Raw genomic sequence first — 27099 nt, forward strand, 5'->3', positions numbered from 1 at the left:
GTTCATAATCTACACTATTATTTATTACTGGTCTGAAAATTCTGACCAACGTTGTAAGATAAAAATCAGAAATAAGAGGTGTAATATTTTGAAAGGAGAGAAACCATAATTGCTTGCAGACAAAAGTATTAGTACTCTAGAGAACCCTGGAGAATGAACTGAAAACCTATTAGTATTCAGAAGACAGTTCAATAAAGAGATTGGATGCAAGATAAACATACAAAAATCAATAGCTTTCCTGTAGATCAGTGATAACGACCTAGAAGGAATAATGGAAAATATTGAAAAACTCACTAGGTTTGTGTTTTTCAATCATTATCTATAGAAGTCAACAATCCATTTTGGGGAAAGGGGTTCTTTTACTATACCTATTTTTTAAAGTTGCAATAATAGTTGTGATTTTTATAATGTCAGACATTACTTTTCTTCAGTAAAAGGCTTCACATTTCTCCAGGAGAAAAAAGAAAAGATTTAATGATGAACTTTCAAAAAAGTTTTAGTGTACTGCTAAAACCATAGTGCAGAATTCTAGCCAAATCAAGTGTCTATTTAGAAATTATTAGAAGAGCTATAGCTACAACATTCTGTGAATGAGAATCCCAGAATCCTTCCTGAAGGTTAGAATAAATTATGTACTTGGGCTTGTTTTAGCTAGGTACAGTCTCCATGTTTGCCCTGTGGTGGATAACTTCCTAAAAGTAAGACCATGTGAGACTCTCGGGTGTTTCAGACCTTTTTTTTTTTTTTAATGTTTTACTTTCATTCATGTAAATAATGTTTTATTTTCCATCAACAGGGGTTCCTTTCTTTAAAAAAAACAACACACTTCATATTGCTTTAATGTCGCCCTGCATTATTGCTGATTTTGAACTCCAGGATACAAAAGAAGAGAGGCAGCTCCGAAAGGAAATGCGATCGATAGAAACCTGAATGTTCAACTACTACTTCCACCTGCACGTCTTTGCTGGGACCTCAGCTAGAGACGCAGAGTAATAAAAATCTCAGTTTCTCCCATTAGTTAATTAGCAACTTCACATCGTAAGTACTGGAAGCATTCCACTATCAATTACCTACAAGTCCCTTCTCAAAAGTCAGTGGTTGCTTATTCATCTTCTTATGCATAGGCATACACAACCCTTAAAAAAAAAACTTATAAATTATTCTTCTCTATGCACAGGCTAAATGCTACGAAATGGAGTGCTCTAACAGCTGAAGGTGAGTTCAGTCAACTCATGCCCTGGTATTGATCTCTTATTTCTCCCAACACTTTTCTTCTAATCCTCTCCATAATTACATGAACTGCGAGAGCTTCCCTGAAGCTGTCGATTCCTCTTGCATCCATTTTCAAATGGCCAGCAGAGAAGCAATCCGGGCACTAGATCAAACTGTCAATGTTCCCCACTTGGCAATTGACAGTCCTCTTGAAGTGTCCTGGCACATCCCTCAAGGGCCTCCTATGGTTCTTCAAAAATCGCCCCCCTTGGAAGAGAGCAAGAAGGGTGGGGAGCCAGAATGGTATTGATCCGTTCTTTTAACATGGTAATTTGCCCAGGGGCTGCTTCAGTCATTGCCAAGCCGGACACTTGAAAAGGAAACTGTTTTTCAGAGTGGGGAGGTCTTTTCCAAACACTTAAAGCCGAAAACAAATGACTCTAAGCATCAAGTTCTCAGTGCAATGTGAAGGAGGTTGGCCAAATAGAAATGGAAGAGCTAATATATAGAAAAGTGGCTTAAAATGAACTGATGATAAGAAGAAGTCTGAGAGTTTGAAATATGTTTTCAACTTTTATAGGCTAATGTGCATCATAACCAATTAGAAAGTAGCCTATTGAGTTCCATTAATCTTGGGAGAAAAAAATTAAGACTGATATAATTAAACTGATGTAAACATTAATAACACTGATATTGATGAATGCTTGGACATCTCCATAACCGATGAAAATAGAAAATAAAATATTGTGCGTTTGATTACACCTGTAACTGGCAATACACCATGAAGGCTACATGGAAGTGTGTGTGTGGGGGGGGTAATAGCACCACTATTAAAAGTATCTTTGTCTACTGCTTTTGTTATCAGTTTATTATTTCACCTATGAAACATACAGCACAGATAAGACGACAAGACCAAATGAATTGCACAAAGATTTCAAAGTATGACCATCTTAAGTTTTAAAATGAATTCATCAAAAGCAATGATTTGTTCATCATTTGCAGATCGTGTATTTCTAAGGACATATTTTTAGCTGCGAAGGAACAAGCCACCCCCAAGCGAAGGCGCTGCTCATAGTGAAGGGTCTCTTGTGGAAAGCAAGAGATGGGAAACTTGGCGTCTTAAATCAAGGAAGTTCTTGAGGACAAAAGCCCCTCCGAAAAGCATTCCTGACGGCGCTGTGTCTTCACTGATCATGAGGTTGGCCCATATTTACCTGCCATGGTATTATGGGAGGAAATCAGTATTCTGTTAACCTCTGACCCCTGGGATCTGAAGCAGACAAAGGACCAATCTGGAGCCCTGGGAGAAGACAGCCACATGTCAAACAGCAGGGAGGCGATTGTTAGGGAAACAGTTGGCCTGGGCACAGCCAGACTCACTGGGGCAGCCTGCTATTCACAGAAACAAGCCATGAAGAGGTAACGCCATAAAATATGAACAAAATGGCACCTTTCTTGCCTTGCTTCGAAATTGTTAGCTTTATGGGACTTCATGCTGAACAGTATGAAAAAGATCCAATTTGCTTTGAAGCGCATGAGTCTGTCTCACATCCTAATTATTGTTTACATTGCCATTTGCCTTCTATTAAGAATTGAATAATTACCCAGCACTTCATAGTTTAAAAATACAAGCAAACAGGATTATCTGGGTAATTAAGAAACTGTACCATAGCTTTGTACTGCTGAGGGAAATATCTGCACACATAGGGGAAATGATAATTATCAATCAACTTACTTCAAATGGTATTTTAAGGATTTTGGGCAATTTGAGATCTGTAACTTATTAAGAAGAGGTTAGTAAGATCACCTTTAAGAAGTGTGGGTCTGTTTAAATCCATCCTTCGAAACAAGAGCCAGATAAGCAGCTGAATTTTCTCATCCACTAATGACACCAGAGAATGTACCAAGTACAGAGCCTTCTGCTGTTCTTTAATCCTAATAATCCATCCCAAATGGACTTTGAACAGCATCATCAAACTTTGTCAGACCATGTGGAGCTAAACCAAAGCTCTTCCACATTTAGACGCTGTCTTTGCTGACCCGGCCTCTGCTTAATTACGCTCGAAGTCTGGCCATGCCCATTTTCTGCCTTGTGAAATTAGCTTGAACTCAGAACTAATCGAACTTCAAAAACATTTCATGCGAAGTTGTCTTCTTCTGGTTTATAGAATGCATACAATCATGGTTCTCTGTTCTCAAGTGGGGAGTGATTGTTGGGTAGGATATGTAGCGTGTTTGCGTTCCTACTCTAGGGAAATAAAGCAAAGGTTAAAGGGAATTTGGAAGCACTGGGCAGGAGGGCAAGACAGGAATTCAACTCGAAGTGAATGTGCGCATGGAACAAGAAACAGACTTATCGTAACATACCTTCTAAAGAAACTCATCTGGGACGTTAAGTGAGAAATGAAGGCTTTTCACGGTGATTCCAGTTATGAAGACTGATGTGTTCATTCGCAGATGTAGAAATCAATAGTGAAAATACCAATAAATCTTTGTAGAATCCACACTTTCAATATATATTTGTTGAAGACAGGTGTGGACAAAAAATAGGGCCACATACTGAATTTGACACGCTACAGGGTAACCACATAGGTCTGAACATAAAAATCCCTAACTAGAAGCAAGTCCTGTCCAGTAGTCATGTCGTAGGCCTGTAGTTTGCTTGACAAGGACCGATCTTTAATTTACCTTAGGTGAGCCTGTCTATTGCTGTGTCACATCTAAGATAACAAACCTTTGAAATCTCCTTTCCTAGAGCCCTCAGAACATACCCCCGGGGCCAGAGGTCCGGCCCACAAAAGCCTCATTGTTATCTTGTTCCCCACATAGCATCTCCATGTGCTGTAAATGCTGATTATTAACTTTCTTCTACCTACCACCGTAAGAAGTCTGTGTGTCTTTAGTTTGCCTTTTAATGTCCCCACTTTGCTTTCTCCCACCCCCTTAATCTACCACCAGTGGATTTCATGTAATCCTCCTTACGTCTCCTCCTTTGATTCTAATGTATAAAATAAGCTGCAAAACTGCCGTTCTCCAGAGCATTTTCTTAATGTGTTGAGATTTTGTTTCCCAGAAATTGTCATCAATTTGGCTCCAACGAACTCATAAAAATTCTCTACAGGTTTGGACGTTTCTTACGTCAACAAGTGGATTCAAGCCCACTGGTAACCTAACGCCTATATTTGGAACTTCCTGACAATTCTTTTTCAAAGAATCTGATCTTTTTACTTTGCAATGTTTCCCAGCCCTTTGTTGGGAACTTCTGAACATTCCTAGCATAACCTAAATGGTGTCATCTCCTCCCCCCCACCTCAGAAAGAACAGCAAGATTCCAGCTGAAGCTGTCACTAAAGAGACGGGCCCACGGATTCACCAACTGCTAGGTTTCTTTCCAAAGGTCAAAACAAAACGAGCAGCAGGAGTCTGGGTTGTCTTGCATGGGGCAAGGGGCTGGGGAGTGACAACCAGCCACACCAGGGCGGTGGTGGTGGGGTAGGGGTTGCACAAAGAACCCTGTGCAAATAGTCCACTCTGGGCCTCCCAACCCCAGTCTCTGAGAGCATTCAAATCAAAACCGCATTAATTTGCATGGCATCTAAATCATCGGGTTCTGTATAAACAGGAGATTTTGGCTGGGGTTTCCAAAGGAAGCTCTCACTGCCTTTGTGAAAGGGAGAAATGGGTGTGCTGTTTTGCATGAGGGCGAACACAGAATATGCAAATGAAGAATCGCAGCCTGGAAAAACAGCCCTAAGCAGACAGCTGAGGACCAGCATTCACCCAGAAAACTCGTGTGTCTCCGAGGGGAGTCGTAAGGGGACCAACAGGACCGTGTCCCAGGGAGCCAAAAGAGACCTGAATATTTCTACAGTGTCCATTTAGTCATGGGACTATTAATTACCCCAGATCAGGGAGCCCAGTGACCTCACCTGCTCTCCTCCCCAAAACAACTCAGAGGTGCCAGCTGCAAGGGGATATGAGAAAGGTTTTACGCCCTAAGTGAAAAAGATACAGTCTCTCAGGATCTTGGGGACAGCTGGGGCCTTCTTTAATCATTCCTTCTCACGAGCACAATAAAACTACAGAGAGAACTGAGCCATGTTATTGGACACAGATAAACAGTTCTTAAAAAGCCAAGAGCAATAAATTGCTGTCTAATTTTATAGAAACATCTAAAAGGTTGAATAAATAAAACGCCATTTTTCTAAGCTACCTAAATCTCTCAGACTCGGAAACAGTTTTCAGAGCTTTCTTACTTCATTCCAGTGTTGAACCGTCTGCAGCAAGACCGCAGGACACTCTTACCTCCCAGAGAAGCTAACAGGCTAGGCCACAGCAGCAGTTCTCAAACTTTGGGGTCTTAGAACCCCTTCATCACACTCTTACAAATATTGAGGAGGCCAAAGAGCCTTAGTGTATGTGAGTTAAAGCTATTGATATGTACCACTGGGAACTGATACTGAAAAATTTGTAACTAATTATCTATCGAGTCATATAAAAAATTCCGATAATAAACCCATTATATGTGAACACAAGGAACATTTTAATGGAAAAATAATTGTATTTCCCAGAACAAAAGATGTTAGTGACAAGAGTGGTATTATTTCATTCATTCATTTATTTATTTACAAATCTCTTTACTGTCTGGTTGAATGGAGGACAGCTACATTCTCGTGTTTGCTTCTGCCTTCAGTTTGATAGCATTCAGCAGGTAGCATCTGGAAAACTCCACGTGTGAGAGAAGGGGAGGGGAAGGGCAGATAACATCCTAGTGTCATTAAGAAAGTTTTCTCCTTGCAAAGGATGAAAGGGCCTTTGGGAACCCAGCTGGAACACACTTTGAGAACCAGAGTACTGGTGAGAACAGAGGATCCATACAGACAAGATTAGCCATTTCAAACCATCCCCACCCTTGCTCATGTATCATCACTGCTCCTCCAAAACGCAAAAAGCAAAAAATCTTTTACTCTGAACCTAAATGAGTCACTTTCCTTGTTGAAAAGACACCGGCCAAACAGTCCATATTGTCACCACATTTCTATCTAACAACAATAAAATTCACAATAGTTATTTCCACGTACTGAGGGTTTAATGATTCTAGGCACTGGGCTAAACCCTTCACTCCATGCATGCATGCTTGTATATGTGTGTCATGCACAATCACATACTACTGCCATCAATTTGCTAAAGTGAACTTGAGAGCAGAGGGTTAAGTTAGTATCCACGACCACACAGCTGGGTAAGTAGCACAACTAGAAATGAAACTCAAGTCTCGAACAAAAAGGCAGGGCTTAGCCATTTTGTGCTAAAATAACTCAATGTTCACTCATGTGCTGCAGAGATTTCTGAATGTTCAGGCACAGGGATGATTCATAAGCATGATGTAAATACTTAAGACCCAAATGAAGTAGGAATTATAAACAAGAACCTCATGAATACATTAGTCGCATGCAAAGACTCTGATATATCATGTTGACTCCATGAAACATTACTCCACTAAATAAATGTTTAATATGAAACAGGCCACAATTCCTTATGCATTTATTCATTTATTCAATGAACATTTCATGAGACCCCACCAGGTTCCATAATAGTGTCTGGTGTTAGCTGTCTGGTTATAGTGGTCTATACTCTTTCACTTACAGTCTTATGAGATGGAAGTTCTACTGAATTCACTTGTCCAGAAAGATAGCAAGGCAAGGTTAATCATTCAAAATTTCAACACAAATGTAAAAGTATGATTTATAAATTAAAGTGTTTGTTTAAAAAATATTACCAGAAAAAATGAAGATAATCTAAATACCTACTAAAAAAGGGAAAAATTAAAGTATGATATATTCTGCTATAGAACATTAATAATCAATAATGAAGAGTGAAGAAAAGTTATATTCTCTAATGTGATAGCCAAGCATCATAAAAACAAGATGACAATTAAGAGAATAATTCCATTTGCTATTTTTTAAAAATAAATGTATAAAGATATGTTTGGGTTACTTGCCAAATTGTAAAGAGTGGTAACTCATAAAAAGTTGGAGCAAGAGTTAAATATGCAGTTCTTTGGCCATGTTAAATTCATCATCTAATCCAAAAGAAATACCCCCAAAAAACCCTTAAGTGGTAAAGTTCAATGATGTGAAAGTCAAACATATCACAACCACCTTTCATTTGCACAGTGGTAACTGAAAAGCTATTTAATCAGTCTTTTTCCTAAAGCCTCACGTCTTAAAAAAATAATTTTGTCTTAATTCACTTTTTGAAAGGTACAAGAAAGCTCAATTAGACAAAAATAAATCATCAAATCTTAAATACCGTATTCAAAAATCCCTAACTGAGATCATGCCTGCCTGATGCTTTGGTGAACCCAACATAGAGAACCTTGCCTCATTCACATTCAAAAAGAAGCCTGGTCACATGGAGAAGGAGAAATAAAAAAGTAAAACAGAAAAAGGACAATAATTAAACCCTGTTCTTCTCCTACATAAAGAATTGCATCTTTCAATGGTCACAGCCATGCTTCAAAGCCAGGATAAAAGCAATTGATTCTTAAAGACAAGAGTCAGAGGTAGAAGAAAACAGCATCTCTCCTGGGCTCTATTTTAAATGCTTCCTTCTTTCTCCTGAGGGCCTTAGGAAAACAAAGTCATCCTGAGTTTTGTTTTTTTAATGGCAGCTCTCTCTTTTCAGAGCGCAAATCTGAAATATTTCTATTTCACAGCCATCAAAACATTGTTGTCTTGTTCTTTCTCCAAAGAGTTTTTAACGAGATACCTTTTGCTGATATGAAGGCATCATATATATAATATCTAATATAGGCCCCACATATCCATGGTCTCAGACAATTTATAGCAAAAGCGTGTGTTTCAGCAAGGCTTGATTTCCACCTGGCTGAATTCTGTCACAGTTGTGATCATTTGCTTAGCCTTCAGGGTGACTCTATAAGAAACTTCTCATTATTATTATTATTCGTCTTATTTTTCTATGTACTCTCTGAAAATATGGCTTATTAATATTTCACAAAGAGTAAATCTGGGACTTCCATTTTTCAGCTTTTTAATTAAGCAAAAAAATAAGTTCATAAAGAATGGTTCCCCCTCTGCCTTCTGCTTAATATTTCTGCGGGCCTAAGAACAGCCCTGTGAAACATCTGGAAGATTTCCTCACTGAAGAAAGCGAATGTGTGTGTTGAGAGGAGGGGGTGTCTAAGGTGGATTTCCTTTCCTTTTCTGACGGCCTGAAGGGGACGGTGCCTGGATGAACTCGAATAGTGTCTTATCCTCTGCACCCAAGCACTAGGCAAGTTCAGCCCCTGCACCCTTCTCCTGGGGACGGCAGACGAGTGACAAGCACTCCTTGTGTCCTGCTGGGACGGAGCCACATCATGGCAGCAAATGGTATGCAGGAGCACAGTGACCTTGCGGCTGCTTCGGAGGGGGAGCCGCCCTCACCCTCCCGCGGACACGTTCGAGACAGCTCTTCATGTCTCCATTAGCATGTACTGCTTGGAAGTAAGAACTCTAAGAGGAAGTGTAGCTCTGTCCTCAAGGTCCCTCGAGGACTCTGGCAGATGACCAGGGTTAGATTTAAACAACAGCGCACCCCAGGCCCCCTCCCGCCCTGCCCATTTTTACCCAGGGATCCTTTGTCAAACATTTAAGATCTTAATCAATCTTCACTCTGACCTCCCAGACCCCAAGGAAGATGGATGAGGAAGTGGGTGACCTTTCACCTGGTCTTCTATTTGTCCGCCGCAGAATGCCCATTGAAGAGACAATGGGGGAGAACCTGCTGTCCCAGCTCTGAAGCCTTGCCCGGTCTCCATTATATCCCTTCTTAAGCTCTCTTCACACCTCCTCTTTCTTGTCCCACCCCCAAGTCACTTCTCTCTCACTCAAAGGAAAGTTCTCTTTCCTTCGGGGAAAAACAAAACAAAACAGAAAAACCAACACTCTCCAAATATCATTTGCAATATGAAGTGTGCAGATGGACATTATTCTGTTAGGGCAAGGAGAAAGCTTCCTCTCTTTAGCCTTGACTTCCAAGAACGGCTGGGAGATGAACACCCTTTCACTACTGCAGCTTAACACCTTTAAAAGTCATCAGCCATGACCTTGGGAAGAGCAGAATGATAAAAATAAAAATAAAAATAAATTAACATTAACATCCATTTCACGCTTTATGATTTACAAGGTGACTTTTACCAATTCAACAACACCATGTCTTCATAGCAAGCCTATAAGGTAGTACAATTATCAACCCATTTTATAGATAAACAAACCAAGGCTCAGAGGGCCTAAGAAACATGCTCAAGGTCATGCAGCTAAGTGAACACATTGAGACACATTTCCTTGTGTTGATGTTCTTTCTGTTCCACTTGGGTGTTTCTCTGACATCAATGATGTCGAGGATGGAAACAATCATTTTTATTACTCCTAAGACTTTTACAGTCTTCAAAAAGTCTCACTCAAGTTTGGAATTTAAGAATCCTTTGTCGTTCAAGTTGTTATTTTCTTCCTTAAATACACCAGAAATTCTTACTGGTAAAATCAAAAATACAAAAAAGCAAACAAGATGCCAGTTTTTGTGCAAAAGTGTATCTTGTTTAAGAAAAGTTTATCACTTTGTGAGTAACAAAGACAAAACCTGGGAAGCAGGTGTGGAAACACCAAAGATTATAAAAAATGGCTCAACTAACCTCCCCTTTCCACTAACTATCTGACTCTGGGTTAGGAACAGTTTGCTCAGAAGTGGACTAGACCTAAAACATGGAGGCCCCCCACCTCCTTCAGTGAACCACATGATTCACTAGAGTCCCAAGATAATTTCCATAAAACAAACCACTAACATGTTCAATTACCTTTACATTCACTTCCCCCTCCATCTTTTTCTCTTTTCCTTCTAATTTGGGTTGTAAAACTGTCAAGGAGTTTCTCAATGGAGTGACATATGAGTTATTGGGCTCTGTGACAATTGAAAATCAATGACATTAGATACAGAGAGATTCTAATGCCAGACATGTGAACATTTGAGCAGGAAATGGAAGACAATAGTGTATTTTTTTAAAAAAATCTATATAAGAATCTTGACATGGGAAGATGTGCATGTCCTATCTTACAAAAATCGAAAAGGCAGAACTATTTATTCTGAAATGTGATGTGGCATCATCACCCAATTCATTTCACTATTCCTTCTAGGATTATTGTAATTCACATGCTAGTGACAATGCACTCATAGACTTCTGACCTCAATACCAGAATATACTTCAAGGTTTCACTTTGGTACAGTTTATCTAAGTCAACAGCATAGAAAATAGCAAGAACTTCCTTTAAATTCCAACTTTCAAATGTTCAAGTTTACAGATTCACCTTTTTACTCTAGGTCAACAGAAAAAGTAGTCAGCCTTTATTCTGTGTTATTTACAATTAAATGAAAAGACACTGATTGTTAGTGACTCCTGGAAATAACTATAAGCAAATCAAGAATGACACTTTAGAAATGTGTAAACTATCAAAGGAGATATGCATAACTCTGTGACGCCAAATTATCAAAACTGTAATTCTTTTAGGTTATTATTGTTGATGTCCAGTGAGCAAGTGGATTGCCCCATAGTTAATCCCACCTTGTCATTTAAGACGGTTGAAGTGCCAGACAAACTCTTTGGCAGGCAGTTATTTCAGGCTCTGTAATCACCAAATCAGGTGAACCATGGGCAGACCAGTCTGCAGCTCAACAATCACCCTGAGAAAAGATTAATCCAATCTGTGCCTTAGATGAGACCAGAGATACACTGTCTAGTAGAAACCATAAGATCAGCAGCAGCAGACTATTGATAACTACTAAAAATAAACACCAAGCAAAAATAAAAACCTTGGATAACTAATTTTTTTAAGCCTTAAGCCATATATGACATGCGCAGTCCACATACAAACGAATTACTCTCATCCCGTACTCAGAAACGATACTTAAAAAACAACACATCACTTTAGTAATATGCTACACAGACATTAACATGATAAAAATACCTAGATTTCTTCAAATACTCAGTAACCAAAATGGATCACAATTTAATATTGCCTCTGACCACAGATGAAATAAGAAGGCTCTTACTAGTTCTTTATCACCTCCTGGAGGAAATAAAGGTATTTCGTCAAGATGAATTTCACTTAGGGACCCTGTCAATGGGTGTTCAGTGAAACAAATGTACTTGGAACATTGTCACCCCACCAGGCGGGGAACACTGGACATTCTTCACACAGCTTGAGAGAACTGGAACAAAGCAATCCAGATTTCACATGTAAATTGTTCGTGTACACACACGCACCCAGAGACATTTACCCTTTTTACCAAGTCTGTAGACAGGAATGCTGTGGTTTGAAAATCTGTCCACCCTCTTTAAGGAAGGATCAATCAAGCCTGTTTCTTCAGCTTGATCATTTACATTTCGAGGACGCATCAAGCCAGTTCAGATCTAAGTGCCTGTTAGCAAATATGTTCAGCCTTCTGCTGATTACGGAGCATCATTTACGTTGTCAGTATTAGAACCATCTCAGCGTGGCCACCTGGAGCTACAGCACTTACTCATTAGACCCCTCTGTCCCACCACATCCCACAGGGGCTGCTAATTACTGGCTCCACTCCATTCAGTCTCATCTCTGATTTAATTATGTGCACTAAGCCCTAATGAAAAGTACAATATGGCTCGTCTTACCTTGGCATTCCCCATTCCGCTCTTCATGCCCAGCATTGCACAGGCAGTTGCCAATGGGTACAAGCCATTCACCATCTGCCCCACAGTACATTTTTGGCACATCCTTCTCTTCGGAGTTGTTGACGCAGGAGCCTCGGACTTCCACCAGAGAAGACGTGTCAGCCCCTGTGATGGTGTCTGGAAACTGGGCTAGATTGCGGACCGTGAGCGGACACTTCTTGTAGAACACGCGGACCGACACCAGGGCAATGCAGGCGCCCACATCCTGGAAAGCCAGATAAAACCCCTTTTTGCTCAGTGGCCCTACATCTCGGATCTCGGTGTTCAGCTTCATGATTCGGTCGCCAATGTCCACTTGGGTGAAGCTCTCATCAGCAGCGATGGTGTCGATCTTGGCAAACTGGCTCTCTCGGATAAAACGCTCTTTGTCGTTGTCTGATTCATAGTAGTAGAGGTTAAATGTCTCCTTGCAAGTCCCCATGACACCCGGAAGACTATTGCAGTCCCTCAAGGTAAACTTGATCTCAACATACACCCTCTGAGCCCCTCCTCGGGTGATCCAATCAGTCCGGAGCCAGTTACTCTGGCTGGGTTCCATCACATTGCACACTTGGTAGGTTCGAATGGGGGTATTTTTTTCATCCATAATACTCACTTCCTCCCACTGCAAAGATCCAAAGGAAATGTATCAATTACAAAATTTCATCACACAAGGCTCTGTCAATTCTATTTTACTCTCCTACAACTTCAATGACTGTTTTCAATAAGAAAACGACTGAGCACCAGTCCTCACTGGTAAAGCATGCTATGGAGGAGATAAGACAGTGTTTTATTGCAGAAGTGTATGTGTGTGGTTTTTTTTTTTTTTAATTTTTATTTTTTTCTAATCGTTTCATTTTTTTTGCCTTAAATCCAGAGGCAACAGTGGATTTATTGCTTAGGAGTTCTCAGCAGTTCCTGGTGGTGGTCTAACAACCTCAATTTCACCTATTACAACAGCTACAATTTCAAGTGGCAACAGTTCAAATTTACTCATAAATGAAAAACTAGTATGTGTATTGTTTCAACAACCGAACAGAGAACTGCAAATTAAGAGCAGGAAGAGCGGAGCTTGCCAAAGGAAGACAATTATCAGTTAATTAGTGGTGCTCCTGTCAGAACTTTGCTCTCTAATACCTAAAAAAAATGTCAGTGGACTTCTTTCTCTTGGCACTGTCACGACTCTTTAAAAGGGGGGAGAAAAGCTCGCCGTGCTGGTTTGGGGAACCCTGGGAAGACAGGGAGTGAACTTTCTGGTTGGAGTTCTCCAACACGCTGTCGTTTGGAGTGGGAGGGCGCCTTCCAGGAGCGTGCGTCCGATGAAATGTGTGTGTCGTTCTTACTTCTAAAACATACACACGTGAGTAAACAAGTGTGCACACATACTCTGTTTCCAAATATTATTGAAAGCTCAAGAAAACTTTTAAAAGATGTTAAAGTTTTCTCTGCAATCTATTTCCTAACGAAGATTCTGATGGTGGGACAGGCTGAATTTACTACGATGAAAGTAGTCATTTCATTCTCGCTATACATTTAAAAATAATCCTAAAAGGAGCAAGATTGTTTTGGGGGGTCCTACAAGGCTCCTCACTAATATGTACAGTAGTACATTTATGTAGATCTGGTATAAATCAGCTTAAGTATCTAACACATGAATATAATTAAAATTAAAAAATAGTTTTGAAAAATGTGTATTCTGTAATAGCTGCACTTAAAACTCTATTCAATAAAGCGAGACATAGGATCATACTATATCTTGTAATGGGTTTCCCATCTGTGCATTGGAAAACTGTTAATGGATGGAAATGTTACTATGTGAATGGCCATAATGCGTAAAATTCTCTATCCCTTTCATCTATTACCATTGTGGAAGTTGGATCTAGGAGGGATAAATGCCCTGTGGTGATTAAAACATCTTTGTATCCACTAATTACCAGTAATTTACTTATTTCGGGAAATTCATGTAAATCCAAAAATAGATCCTTCAAAAACAAAACAAAACAAAAAAACATTTGGTGTGTTTCTCATCTCAGGACAAAGGGAATATGGAAAACTACATTTATCAGTGTAAATGAAAGCACATAGGGATATCTCCACAAAGTTCACACAGGCTAACTCAGGTATAACGTGAATTTTTGAGCCTGAACTTGGCTGTCTAAACATGCTGATCAATTCACTAGAACAATGACAAATCTCCCCTTAGTTTTGTATTTTACAATCAATATCAAAAACTCAATATACTCCTTTAAATGAACACTGCCAAGAAATCCGGCTTTTGCTATAACGTTGCCATCAGAACCATCACTTTCCATTATGGTTATGTTCTGCTTAGTTGTTCTGATGGAAAAACAGGAGAGAAGCAAGTTGTTTCTGACTGTATTGTATTTTTTTCTAGTGTGTGTTGTCAAATAAGTTTTCTTTTTCTTTTAAAAAATAATAACAACAACAAATAAATGTCATTATTGGACAAAACTGTAATCCAAAGTTTCCAGCCAAGATGTTATCTGTTCTAACTCTAACTAGAGATTTCAGAATAATCAAAGTACTCAAATGTACTCTTTCTCTCAGCTAGAAAGAACTTGTGAAAGCCAATCTAGGCCTTCTTGGTAGATGTCTAATTCATCCGTCACTCTAAGCCCGATAGAGCCCTCTTTAAATACAAAGTCTAGAGACCAATTAAATTTTATAATTTGGCATGTAATTCCTCAATGGCTACTATGTATTTTAGAATGAGTAGGTCTCTTATGCACAAATAAAATTTCATTTCTAACCCCTCACAATAATACTTACAATGTTACACACATCATATTTAAGGAAAGGAAAAAACTATCTACGTTCAGACCATTAAAAGTTCTGGGTTGTCTACAATAATCAGTATGCATAGAATTACTTTTTAAAGACACTTCAAAGCAACTGAGAGAAGTTCTGTGTCTAGAAAAAGTGACCAGGTGCTTTTTCAGCAGTTTTGGGAAGGGGGTGAGGGGGGGTGCGGAGTCTGCAGCATATTAAATTGCGGTACAAGCTCTCCAGAAACTAGATAGACCATAGACTAAAAAAAAAATGTGTCACTCCTTGTTTTCAAATAGGTCCATGTATATTTAGTGTAACAAGTCAGATTCAAAGTCATACTTGATGCATTCTCTCTTGAAGCTTAAAAGCAGCCAGTAAGAAAAATAGGGCTCATTAAAAATTTTAATGCAAGGACTGACACCTTCCGTCCTCAATTGAGCAGACGGTTCTAATACATTCAACCTACAGAGCAATAGCCCTGGTGCAGCATGGGAAAGTCTTCCTGAATCAGTGACCTTTCCAGGGTATAGGATTAACAAGAGTCTGACTCTCACAAGATAAAGCTGTACCTTTCTTCGCATTCAAAGGGTGAGGGCAATTGCTTGCAATCAGCGGTGAATATAGCCTGTCTACACTGCCAGGGGCCTGCCAATCATTCTCCCTCCCTTTCAAAAAAATGGTTTTGAAGGCAGACTGGAATTTTTCAGCAGAGACCCAATCAACTGCAGTCAAGTTCAGGCTGAAAAATAGGAAGGCAGGACAATCTCCGTTTCATTTAAAACGAATTATAAAAACTGTTTTTGGAGAAAGGCAGCCTAAAATTCTTCATTTTCATCCCTGTTTCTCATCTTATTTTTGAAACCTGTCTTCTGTAACAGTTTCTATGCGTCCTTATTTTCTTTTCATCATTTACTGCTTATTCAGTGGACAGGTTGAAGCCCCATACTGGGCACTGGCATCAGAGTTTCTGCCTGGTAAAAACTCCTCATCTTCCTTTCACCCCTATTGTTTCTAATTATTTGATTCAGCCACAGACTGTCAGGCATGGAAGGTAGGATGCTGTGCTTCATTTTTAAAGCACTTGAGAGTTATCTCAGATTGGCAGAAACCAAAGATATATGTTGCACTGATTTATTTCCAAAACTGGTTCATTCTGACCTTTTATTCAGGGGTGAGCCTAGGGGGTGGGGAATGTGACCATTCACTTACTTCTATTCTCGTGCTCTTCCAATGGAGGCAGAGATGGCAAATTGGAGAAGAAATGAACAGGGCATTTGCCCTCATGCTTATAATGCAGCCTGCCCATCCCCAGAGATCCAAGCTTCCCAATACTTAAACTTTTCACATTTAGTGCCCAGGCTGCTCAAGCTGGTCATGTTTGCTGCATGGGCTGTGGCCCTGCATGAGTCCAGGAGGCTGTTTGTCCCTGTTCAAGAGCACAGCAGCTGACTGAAGGTCGTCCTAGAGCAAGGTAAGGCTCCTGTTGCTTGTGCACAGAACAGAACCTGTGACTGGCACCATCCATGGCAAGGGTTTTCTCCCTGGTACCTTTATTTATTCATTTCCTCATGTGGAAACAGGATGGTTGCTCTAACATGAACCCTCCCAGGACTTCACTGCCATCACAGTAACATTGGTGTACATTCTAATTAGGTCCCCAGAATGAATTTCTTTTTGGCATTTTAGTTTTAAATAGGCATCTAAGTCTATGCCTCTACCAATCTCCTAATTTTGAAAACCCTTTCTGCCCTTTTGGTTTCTAGCTCTTCCGTGACAGACCTATCCAAGGGGAGTATAGGATTTCTGCAACAAAGCGGAATTCACTTCATAGGCCATGGCAGAAATCTGACCCCCTCACCACAATCAACAAGAATCAAGCCATTAGGACTCGCAGAAAGTTGCTAATAACTCCTTTTTTACCCTCCGGAGCAGGGAGCGACTCGGAACTTACCCCTCCTTCCAGAGGGCTCGCTATCCACCCAAGTTCTCCCTGAACAGATCTGGAATCCAATAAGGTAACTACAGAAAAACAAAACAAAACAAAACAAAACAAAAAAACAAAGAAAAATAGATTAATTTCCAATTGCAAAAAGCCAATACTACAAAAACCATTTGCCTGAGCGTTTCCATGTGTGCCGAGGGTGCGCATATCCAACTCTGATCAAAACCTAAACTTGGTCTCACTTATGTAAATAATCATTACTCACTTGATCTTCTCCCCTCTTTAAATCTGCAAGTTCTTATTTATTTAACTTGCTTAGCATTTAAAATTCCATCCCAGGACTCCGTTGATTCATTTTCCAAAAAGGATGAATAGAGAATCTCAAGTACAATTCAAAAAATAAATATATCTATGTAGGGCCGTTGCACTCGAGAGCAAAATCTGCATTCATCTCTCTCTGGTGTCCACTGGAGTTATTTGTTTTTACAAGTTTCAGATGACCGCATAACTCATCATCATGGTGACAAAGCCACAAGTGAATTCTATCTGAGAGTACTCCAGGGTCATGAAAAGGCTCCCTCCCCTATCATCTCCCCCCTCCACCACCAAATAAATTGGCCCTGGATGTGGTATCCGCTGCTTTTTCAAATATCAAAGTTTCAAAGTGGGGGTGGGGTGGCAGACGGTAGAATTAGGATGCAAATGAACTGAATTATTCTCTTCCCCAGGTCTTTTTGAGGATAATCAGAGACTCCTCCTCCACCCAAGAGGAAATCACTGGTTAGTATTTTAGGTATGGAGTGGAGTTAGTATGCCTGCATTACACCTAAGAGTGTGCATCAAAGCTTAGGGGGACCAGGAGCGGGGCCGCCGAGCTGCTGAACCCCGCCCAGGTCGGAACAGTCCTAGGCCCCTAGGACATTGACAAGGATGCGGTAAATTCCTAACCTCTCCACGTTCTCTTTCCCACCGAGATCTGCAAGCCCGGGATCGAAAGGCCCATCTCAAAGAAACCACTGGGTTATTAATTTGATCACCGAGGCTGGCTCTTCAGGCTGGGGGAGGGGTGGGAATAGGAAGCCTTTATCTTAGCTCCTACGCACCCCATCTCTCAATCTCGCCTTCAGGCTTCTGAATTCTGCCCATCTCCCCTCTTATTTCACTACAAAGTCAAAGGAGTTAAAACCAGCTTCTTTTTCCTGGTTTTCCAGAGAAGCCTGAATTCCTGGGGCCTGTTAATTATTTTAAAATGTAGAGCCTTCCCTGGGTCGCTCCCGCCCGCAGCTGAGCCCCCAGCGCTGGCCCCTTTCCCTCTTCTCGGTCCCTAGAGAAAAGGCCGCTACATCCATTTGGATTTATGTAAGGTGGATTAGGGACACAAAGGGAACAATAAGACCCAATTTACAAAAAAAGGGAGGGAGTAGAAAGGGAGGGTAAAAGGGAGAAAAGGAAACGTGATGGGAATAAAAAGCAACAAAATGAATTAATTTTTAAGGGGGAGGAGGGGTCCGAGAAGGGGGTGACTCCCCTCTTCTTTTTACATCAGCCTATGGCTCCATCAGCGCATTTTTGTGTAGGGTTCCCAAGTTTTGCTTCCCAGAGAAAAAGCAAGAAATGGGTAAAAAGAAAATCTCTCCGTCTGGTGCAGTGAGGTCTTAGGGGACGTCCTAACAAGTGTGCGAAGTAGCCAGCAGAACGCGGCATCCGCGATTCGGATGAGAGGATTGACTCTGGGGACCGAGGAGCCGCAGGGGTCGAGATGGCACCTGGACCCACGTCGGAAGAAAGAAGGAGATAGGGAGGATAAGAGAGCGCCCCTTTTCTCCCAAGCAGAGTGTGCCGGCAGGTGTGTGAATCTCTCCAAGCCTTCCTTTGACGAACTCTGGGTACCCGCTGCCCAGCTAAGGCTAAGTTGGTTTTTGGCTCCCTCCTTCGGAACAGGGAAAACGATAGACTGCACAGGGTCATGGACGATCCTGAGAGATGGAAGAATGAAGAGATGGATGGACGGACGGACGGACGGATGGGTGGATGGGTGGATGGGTGGATGGGTGGATGGGTGGATGGGTGGATGGATGTGGTGGTGTGCTGGGGGCGGGGGTGAAAGAGTCGACGAGACAGATGCCAGGCTAGATGGAAGCGGGCTGGAGCACGACCACTCGCTGGAACACGCGCGCACAGTCAGGGCACTCGTGCACAGTCACACAATCGTCCGCGTCCACGCGTGCACCCACGCACCACAAACACGCATTTGCGCGCGCGCATGCACACATACACACGCACACTCAACTCGCCTTTCTCTGAGATCATCAGAAACTAAATGATCAACCCCGACCTCCCCGACACATAGACACACACAATCCTTCCAGCACGTCCGAGCAGACGCGCAGAACACGGAGCACCGAGACGGGTCCTGTCGGTTCTACACGTTCTCTCCGAACTAACCCAGTGTGCAGTTTGGGGGCCAAAAGCAAAAACTCGAGTACGTTCAACTTGCCGGCGTGTCGCCCAGGTCGGCGGGGTGATCTGAGGAGCGTGGGACCCCTTAGACCAGCTATCGCACCCCCGGGGAGAGAAGCCCAGTGAGAAGAAAGGTGTCTGACGCCGGGTGCCAGAAATCAGGTCACTCGCGACAGGCGAGCGGTACCACTACCGCTGCGCGGAGGAGGCTCCGCAGCGCGGTCCTGGGAAGCGCAGGGCTCGGGAAACTTTGCAGAAACCGCAGCTCCAAGGCGTCCCCCAGAACCCTGGAGTACCAAGTCCTCACTATGCCCCAGGCTTCCGTTTCCCTCTCGCCTGGGGCTGGGTGGGGGGTGGTGGTAGCGAGGATCTGGGCCATAGAATTATTATTATTTTTAATCCTAGCGTTGGCTCGCGTGTATTCCCTCGGGGCGCTTCGATCTGGCCTCGCCGGCGGATGCTGATAAACTTTGTCCTTTCGCTACAAACTTGGGCAGTCTCGCCACAAGCACAGGTCACCACACGGGTCAGGCTACTCGGCCGTCCCATGACTCCCCTTCGCAGGTCCCCTCGCCTCGACCCCTTTCTCTCGAGTCGGGGCGCACCGCTCACGCTGGGATCACCCCTACCCACACCCGCCGGCCTCGCACTCCGAGTAAAATTCACCCACGGATCGTCCCCTCTCTGTCCCCGACAGCAAAAGAGCCTCCCAGCTCTTACCTTCATTCGCGGGGTACACCCTGGAACCAGTGACAGCGTTGCATATCCCAAAGAGAAACGAAAAGAGGACGAAATAGAAAATCCCAGCCATGGTTCGCCCGTGCCAACGCTGCTCCTACCGCTTCTATCCCAGTGGAATAAATGCTTAAGTTAGGAGTGCAGCAGGCTGAAGACATTGCCAAGGGGGTGGGCCCGGCCCGTGACGCCCACCCGCCAGTCCGGGGCCCGTGGCCAATGGTGGCGCAGGCGAGGCGGCCTGGCCCCGCCCCTACTGAGCTGAGCTGGTCTTGAGTACCCGCCCCTCGGGGCTCGGCAGGGCGCGCGGTCTCCCCAGGTTTGATGGGGCGAGCTCCGCGTGGGTTCTCGCCCCCGCCAGAAGGAGGCGGCAGAGTCCCCAGACCTCACCTCAGGGGTCCAGCCCCTGGGTCGGATAAGGAGCTTAGAAAGACTGAGTTGACAGGGGAGCCCGAGGAAAGGTTGGCAATTCCCTCTCCCCCCTGCAGACGGTTTGAGGTGGAGGAAAAGGCACTTTTATTGTAATAAAATGAGTATAAAGTTGGCCTGCATCTTTGTGGTTGCTCTTTTCTGAGGGCCGCAGGTTTGGGTCTCGCGCGCCGGGGCTGGGGCTGCACACTCACTCCTGCGTGCTACCGCAGCCCCCCTCTGCTGCCTTGCCCTACTTCTTGTCTTCAGGGCGCATCTTCCTGAAATGCTCTTTGGAGGGGATTTTGTGCCTTGACTGATCCCTTTTCCCCAGATTCCCTAGATGCCTGGAGAGCGGAGACCCAATCGGTCCCCACCGTCCAGTGCAGCGCCCAGACGGCAGTCACTGTGTCCGTGCTGAAACTGAACGAATGACTTTCTAGCAATGGAGAAGCCCCCTCTGGCCCCATCTCGACGCCCACGCCGAAGGTTTCATCCGGTCCCGACTCCCCACCGCGGCAAGATGCTCTGCAAGGAGCTAGCTGTGTGTTTCCTGGGGTGGAGGGAGGGGGGAGGGGGCAGTCCCTGGGACCCGGCCTAGCAAGTCTCGGACGCGGGGAATAGAAGCGAAGGGCTTAAGTAGAATGTGGTGGCCTGCCCCTGGCCAGACCTCGCAAACGGGAACTCGGAAGCTGCCGGGAGTGGCCGCTGCAACTCTGCGCTCCGACCGTTGACCCGCGCGGTTCCCGACAGTTCTCCTTGCCCCAGGAGGCCTTGGTGGGCAGCGGGGCCCGCACAAATCTGCTCTGCTGCCCATGCCGAGAAGCTGGGGGGTCCTGCCGACTGTATGGGGGCGCAGGCACTACTGGGCCCTAGTCTGTTCCCCATACCCTGGCCACAGGCGCAGCCACCTGAGCGCCGTCCGGCGACAGCTGGCGGCCTGGGGGTTGGCCCTCGACGCGACTCGGTGCATTTCTGTGGACGTTTGCAGGGGCCTCGATTGCGACGAGCTCCTTCCTCCTTCCCTTCTCCCAGGCCGCGCCTTCTCTTGCTCCTTTCGGGGTTGAGCCAGGTATTCCTCGGGAGCCTGGGTCCCAGCGGGAGGGCGACCTCAGGGAGGTGTTAGAGCCTTTCCCCCGCAGCGGCCCATCGTGAACCAACTGCTCCACCTGCCGGCCATCCGCGGGAGTGCGCGGTCCCCGCTGAAGGACGAGCGGACAAAGACCGCAGGGCGCAACCAGCAGCCCGCAGCGAGGGGTGTTGGTGGTAGGGTATCTCTGCATCTACCCGCCCGTTTCTGGCGCACCTGGGCCACCCCTGTAGTGTGATGGCAGGCGGCGGTGGAGAGAACCCGGGAGTCCTGTCGCTTTTCTAGCCAACTGGATTACGGAAAGCAGAATCGGAAAACATTTCAAGGAGAAACTCCTAGTCAACACCCTAGGGTTTGTCTGAGTAGTTGCTGTCCCCGAAAAAAAGGGATCCTGGATAAAGCAGGAGGGGCGCAGGGCGCCACGGAGGAGAGGGCAGATTTCGGTCACGGTTCAGGCGGTTGGCCTCCGCAGCATGTCGTGTCTCCTCCGTGGCTGGACAGACGCACTGGTGCAAACTGAGACCCAGCTAAGAAGATGGGCAGTCGCGCCGGAGCGCACTGGCGAGGCGCTGGGCAGTCGCCGAGCCGGTGGGCGAGACAGAGAGACAGACAGCTTGCGCAGCTCCAGGCATTTTGGCTACTTGGTGCAAGACCCGCTGAAATGTCACAGTCTCAGGAAGTGCATGTCAGTTCTTGTAGCTACTGATTTCACGCGAGTGAAAAGGGGGGGGGGATGCACACGGGGGATGTATACGTGTGTATATAAATTATTTAAACGAGCTTCAGAGTCCCTTTAAGGAATGTCTTGCTGGGTTCTTGCGTTTCAGGGGAAAAGAAGATGAGGGTGGGTGTCTGTCATTCGGCACACGGCCTCAAGGGAGAAAAGAGCTATCCGAATGCGGTTGAAAACATTTTAAACAGGAGTTGCTCGTTGCCTCTCAGCGAGAGCTTGGATTCTGCGTGTACCTGTGGTTGAAATGGGAAATTGACCGCCCGCCTCCTTAAAAACAGTACAATTTCTAAAACATGCACCCCACCCCCATTTGCACTTTGAATATTAAACAAAGGCTTTCTAGCCACAACTGCCTCAAAGCAAGGCTTCATCTGCTAGGGGGCCTTCCCCTTTTTACTTCCCACTTCGTTTTTCAGGCTTCAGAGCAGCCCAATACTCTCTTGGAGAGCCAGAAGGCAGGGAGTGCTAACTGGGAAAAACTGAACTGGAAATTCTTCTCGAAAGCACTTCTGTGAGGAAGATCAGAAATGAGCTGGTGAAAATTCTTCGGTCCATTCTGACTACCTGGGGGGAAAGTGTTCTAATCCAACACACACCATTATTCCTAAAAATAGGGTAACAATGAAAACATGATGGTAGTCCCGATCGCCATCAATGCAGAACCTCCCACTTCATTGGAAAACACCCAGGACTTTTCAAACATTGGAGAGCATTTACTACACATCAATGGTTCAGTGGGGTCATAAGCATGCAACAGAATACCACACTTTCAAAAAGTACCCAAATCACTTACTTTTAAGATAAATTAGCTTGACTCTTGAGTAAAACAAGCCCCCCAACTGCTGTAAGAATTCAAGGCAATTTTGAATCCATTAACAGACGTGTCAAAATAGCTTATAAGCTTAAGAAAAATAGTAAATAATTTGCAAATTTTCCTTTTTGTACAGTGCCTATGACAAAAACCGGAGCTGCAAAGTACACTTTAAATGCTAAGTTGAATTAAGGTTGACTTTCTAAAGACATTTTAAAATAGCACCAAGTCTCCCAGAGTTTCCACCTCTAAGTGGAGGGCCAATTTCGCCAAAGTAATGAGAAAAGGGCCTTTGACCTGTGGGCAAATAAGCAACGATAAAGAGCATACATGGGGGATTAGAGAGAGGGAGAGAATGAGATGAACGCACTCTGCCTTTTGCTGAGCACTCTGCCAGAATGTTTAGCTAATTTAGTTGGGCTTCCCTGGATGTCAGTCTCTTTTATCAATAAAAATGAGCCTCCAACAGTGTCATTGCCAGAACCAGGGTTTTCAAGACAGACACCCTGGTTTAATTTGTAGCTGGTCTTCTACTAGCTGTGTGTCTTTGGGTAAGGTACCTAACCTCTCTGAGACATGTGCACTGTAGTTGTTATGTGATTCATCTAAAAATTGAATGCATTTTGAAGAGCATTAGAGTATAGTATCTGGCACATGGTAGGTAGGCAGCTATTATTACTCTTAAATAATATCTCATCAAGAATTATTTAATGGTTAATAATACTAATCCTTTAATATTATCCATTTGACATTAACGGTTTAATATTATGAAATGGGAACTTATTTACTCAGCTTGAATATTCCCTTCCATAAGGAAACCAGGCACTGTGATTAATCTGTGTACTCCATGAAAGGAAGGAAATAAACTCTAAATTCTTCGTTTCTTTCAATGTTCATTTGCAACAGCTCACACTCAATTCAAATAACTAGATGATTCAGCTGGATTTGAACCTAGGGATTGAACCTATCTCTAAAAATAGTAGTTTCAAAGTAATGAAATGAAGCAAGATGGGAGAAATCAAAAGTCCCACAACCAAGTCCAATGTTGGTGGTAATAAGTAACCAAAGCTTTGCCTGATGAAATGTCCACCTTTGTCAGAAAAAAAAAAAAAAAAAGTTCCCAACCATAAGATAACCACTTGAAATATAGCAACCTGGGAGAACATTTGTTGGGCTTCCTGAAGTCCCCAGGGAACCCTGCTGGAGTTTCCATCCTTTGGTGTGAAGGCTTTGATGCTGTTTCTTATGCAAAGAAGAAGTAGCACTCTTGTAGCCCTTTCCACCGGAACGGGAAAGGTGGTCTCAGAGCTGAGGTCTTGATGAATCAGCAGGGTGAGAGAGCAAGACGTGGGGAAAGCCTTTGGAGTCACTGAGATAAAAAGGACAAGAAAGAACGATTGGAGTTCTCAAGGGGGCAAGACTTCTTTTGAAACTCTGGTGCTGTACTTAAATTTTAGTTCAGTTCTAACAAACATTTCTCAAGCGTCTACTACGTCTGTGCCAAACAGCACATGTTCAAGATGTCAAAGTTTTCTTCTCAGCCTTGCCCAGGAATGGCACCCGCCAGGAGAGGATGTGAGAGATGAATACAAACCATCTGGGGACTCCTTGTCCTGGAGGCTGGGAGAGCAAGGAGGAGAGAGGGGAAGACACTCAGTTTAGTCCTGCAAAAACTGCAGATCCCCAGAATTAAACATTTTGTCGAGACTGGGAACCTTCCTTCTGGAGAGTCCAGAGGAGATCACGTTCATGTTTTTTGCTTCATTGGGAACGTGAGTTAAATATCAAAACTGTTTTATTCTATTTTTTATGCACAAATTCTATGCCTCCAAAGAAATATAAATGCATTTTACTTGGAAGCCTTCAATACAACATCTATGAAATGGTGTCCACTTATTCTCCAAATACCTACATAAACCTTCAAGTTACAGCCATCCAGTATTTTAGCTTTTAAATGTTTTAATATTTTATAACTACGGATTTATGATCATTAAAAGAGCTTTTAAAATTACGATTGTTTTATGATGAAAAACTAATGATTATATATATGAATATATATAAAACATAAATTGGTACACTTTTTAAAAGCATCTTCAAAAGGGAAATAGTTATTTGGTTAGATAATCAATTTATAAAAATACTATAACAAGCTTTTTTTTCTTTCTTTCTGAAAGACATGTAATTGCAATGAAATGCTAAAAGAAAGAAAAATAACACCACTTGACCATGGACATAATCTATGATTTACCACATAATGAGAATGTAAGTTCAGAAACCTAACTTTCTTTCCCTTATTGTGGTTTAAAGTCGAGTACTTTATTACAGAGGGCTTATGTCCCAAACATATATTTTGTACTTTCAAAAGATTTCTGAATAGTCTAAAGAAGTCTAATGTGACAGATAATGTATTTTTAATGTTAAATATAAATCTTTTAAATGCTTGTTTAGATAATGGAACTTTATTAGCATACTATAAAGAAAATGGTACTTCTGAAATCATATTGATGTTTTCTTTCTTTAACCAGATCATTCATGCCAATTAGCAAATAGGAAAAGTTTTTTGCCTGCAAAAGATTATGATTTTTGACTGTTTATTTCAAAAACTAAAGAGGAAACTCGGTCAAAATTCCAAGAAACATAGTTTAGGTTTTTTGCTGAAAATCATATTTTACTTAAGTGCCACTGTAAACCAATGAAACCTCATTAAAATCAGTTCAATGTAAATAAACTCCTTATATTAAGAAATACAAAAGTGAGATTCATAAACATGGTTTGGTTAGAACTGGCATTATTTGGGAGACTTTCTGGACATACACTGTTTTAGAAAATGAACAATTCATATGCAATAAGTGCTAATTCAAGAGTTTATGTGCAGATGTACATCATACAACTTTTAAATGTACTCTGTGAGCAGCCCCCGTCTGCCTGGTTATATGTGGAATAACTTTTTCTTAGACCTTGACTCTCTGCACAAATAAACTGGCTTCAGTTCAGGCAAACAATGAGTCATTTGAAGTAAGGAGGTATAAAGAAATTCGGTTAGTAACGGATCATTTGACTCAAGCTGACATTTAAAGTATATCAATTCAATTATTTGTTTTTCTTCTAATTCAGTTCTATCTGTACACACCCCAGGTTTTCTATTTTGCAGGGCATTGGGAGGAGTTTAAAAATAGGCATTAAAACACAGAGAATGGTATCCCCAGGAGATTTGTTATTTAAATCTTTGACTGCATATGAAAAGTTGCCTTCTCAAAAGGCCACCCTTAACCATCTCTGTCTGAATTAGAGACTGAGTTATTCCAGTTTGGGATACATCCTTTTTTCTGTATAGAACATTTATATAACATAAATATGAGAGGTAGGGTTTATTTCCTGAGATCTGCTACTTCACATTAGCATTCAGGGTTAGCATGTGGAATTATATATGTCATCACTTTTAAGTCTCTATCAACTTTATCTCCTGCAGCTCTGAATGAAAACAAATTTGAACCCAAACATGCATAGAGAGAATGTAAGGGATTCCAATTTAGGGAACTTGAAGAATGAGGTCCCATCTCTGCAACGCCAACCTGCTTATTTACATGACATTAGACACCTATCAGAGGTAATGGAACATCAGCAGGAAATTAATCAAGTCTATCCCATTAAATGGTCAGTTTACCGCAGCTCCGTGAAGCTGGGCTCCACTCCCTCTGTATGTCTCATTATGTTCTCATCCGAAACTTTTATAGTTTTCACTCGGATTGTTATCATTTAAAACACTTTGATAAATGTCTGGTTGTGCCCATGTAGCTTAGCAGGCGGCCCTGGTCAGGTTACTCCAAGAATTACATTTGCAATGCAGAAATCACAGGGGGGCTGGACTGCCAAGGTGAGGCGGAAATTCTGGGTGCTCTGTGTCTTTCCACCGATAGCTTTCTTTAGCAATACACTTCCTGCGCTACTTGACAATGTGTATTTATGTGTTATAGATATCCATCTTTTTATAAACTTGAGTCCTTGTTATAAAAACCTGGCTTTGATTAAAAATAAGATTAGCGTCTTTAAAGATCCTAAAGCCTTCTAAGTCTGGGAAGGTCTGTGATTTAGAACCTTCCCCTTGCTGTGTTCTGATTTAATCTGCTCAGCTCTCTTTTTTCTCCATGTCCACCTACACACAGCTGTCCATCTC

General features: G+C 42.8%; 1 protein-coding gene across 1 annotated transcript in view; it reads right to left on the reverse strand.

Annotated features, from left to right (window-relative positions):
* Window positions 1-20015, reverse strand: part of EPHA4 (EPH receptor A4) — a 138816-nt gene extending 118801 nt beyond the window's left edge. Inside the window, exons 1-3 of the mRNA XM_036254352.1 lie at window positions 19869-20015; window positions 16698-16765; window positions 11918-12581 (exon numbers count right to left, since the gene is read on the reverse strand). Coding sequence (XP_036110245.1) covers window positions 11918-12581; window positions 16698-16765; window positions 19869-19959 — 823 coding nt within the window. The 5' untranslated portion in view covers window positions 19960-20015. The remainder of the gene's footprint in view (window positions 1-11917; window positions 12582-16697; window positions 16766-19868) is intronic.
* Between the last annotated feature and the right edge of the window lie 7084 nt (window positions 20016-27099).

This window comes from Molossus molossus, unplaced genomic scaffold (assembly GCF_014108415.1).
Source record: "Molossus molossus isolate mMolMol1 unplaced genomic scaffold, mMolMol1.p scaffold_m16_p_11, whole genome shotgun sequence".
Classification (NCBI taxonomy): domain Eukaryota; kingdom Metazoa; phylum Chordata; class Mammalia; order Chiroptera; family Molossidae; genus Molossus; species Molossus molossus.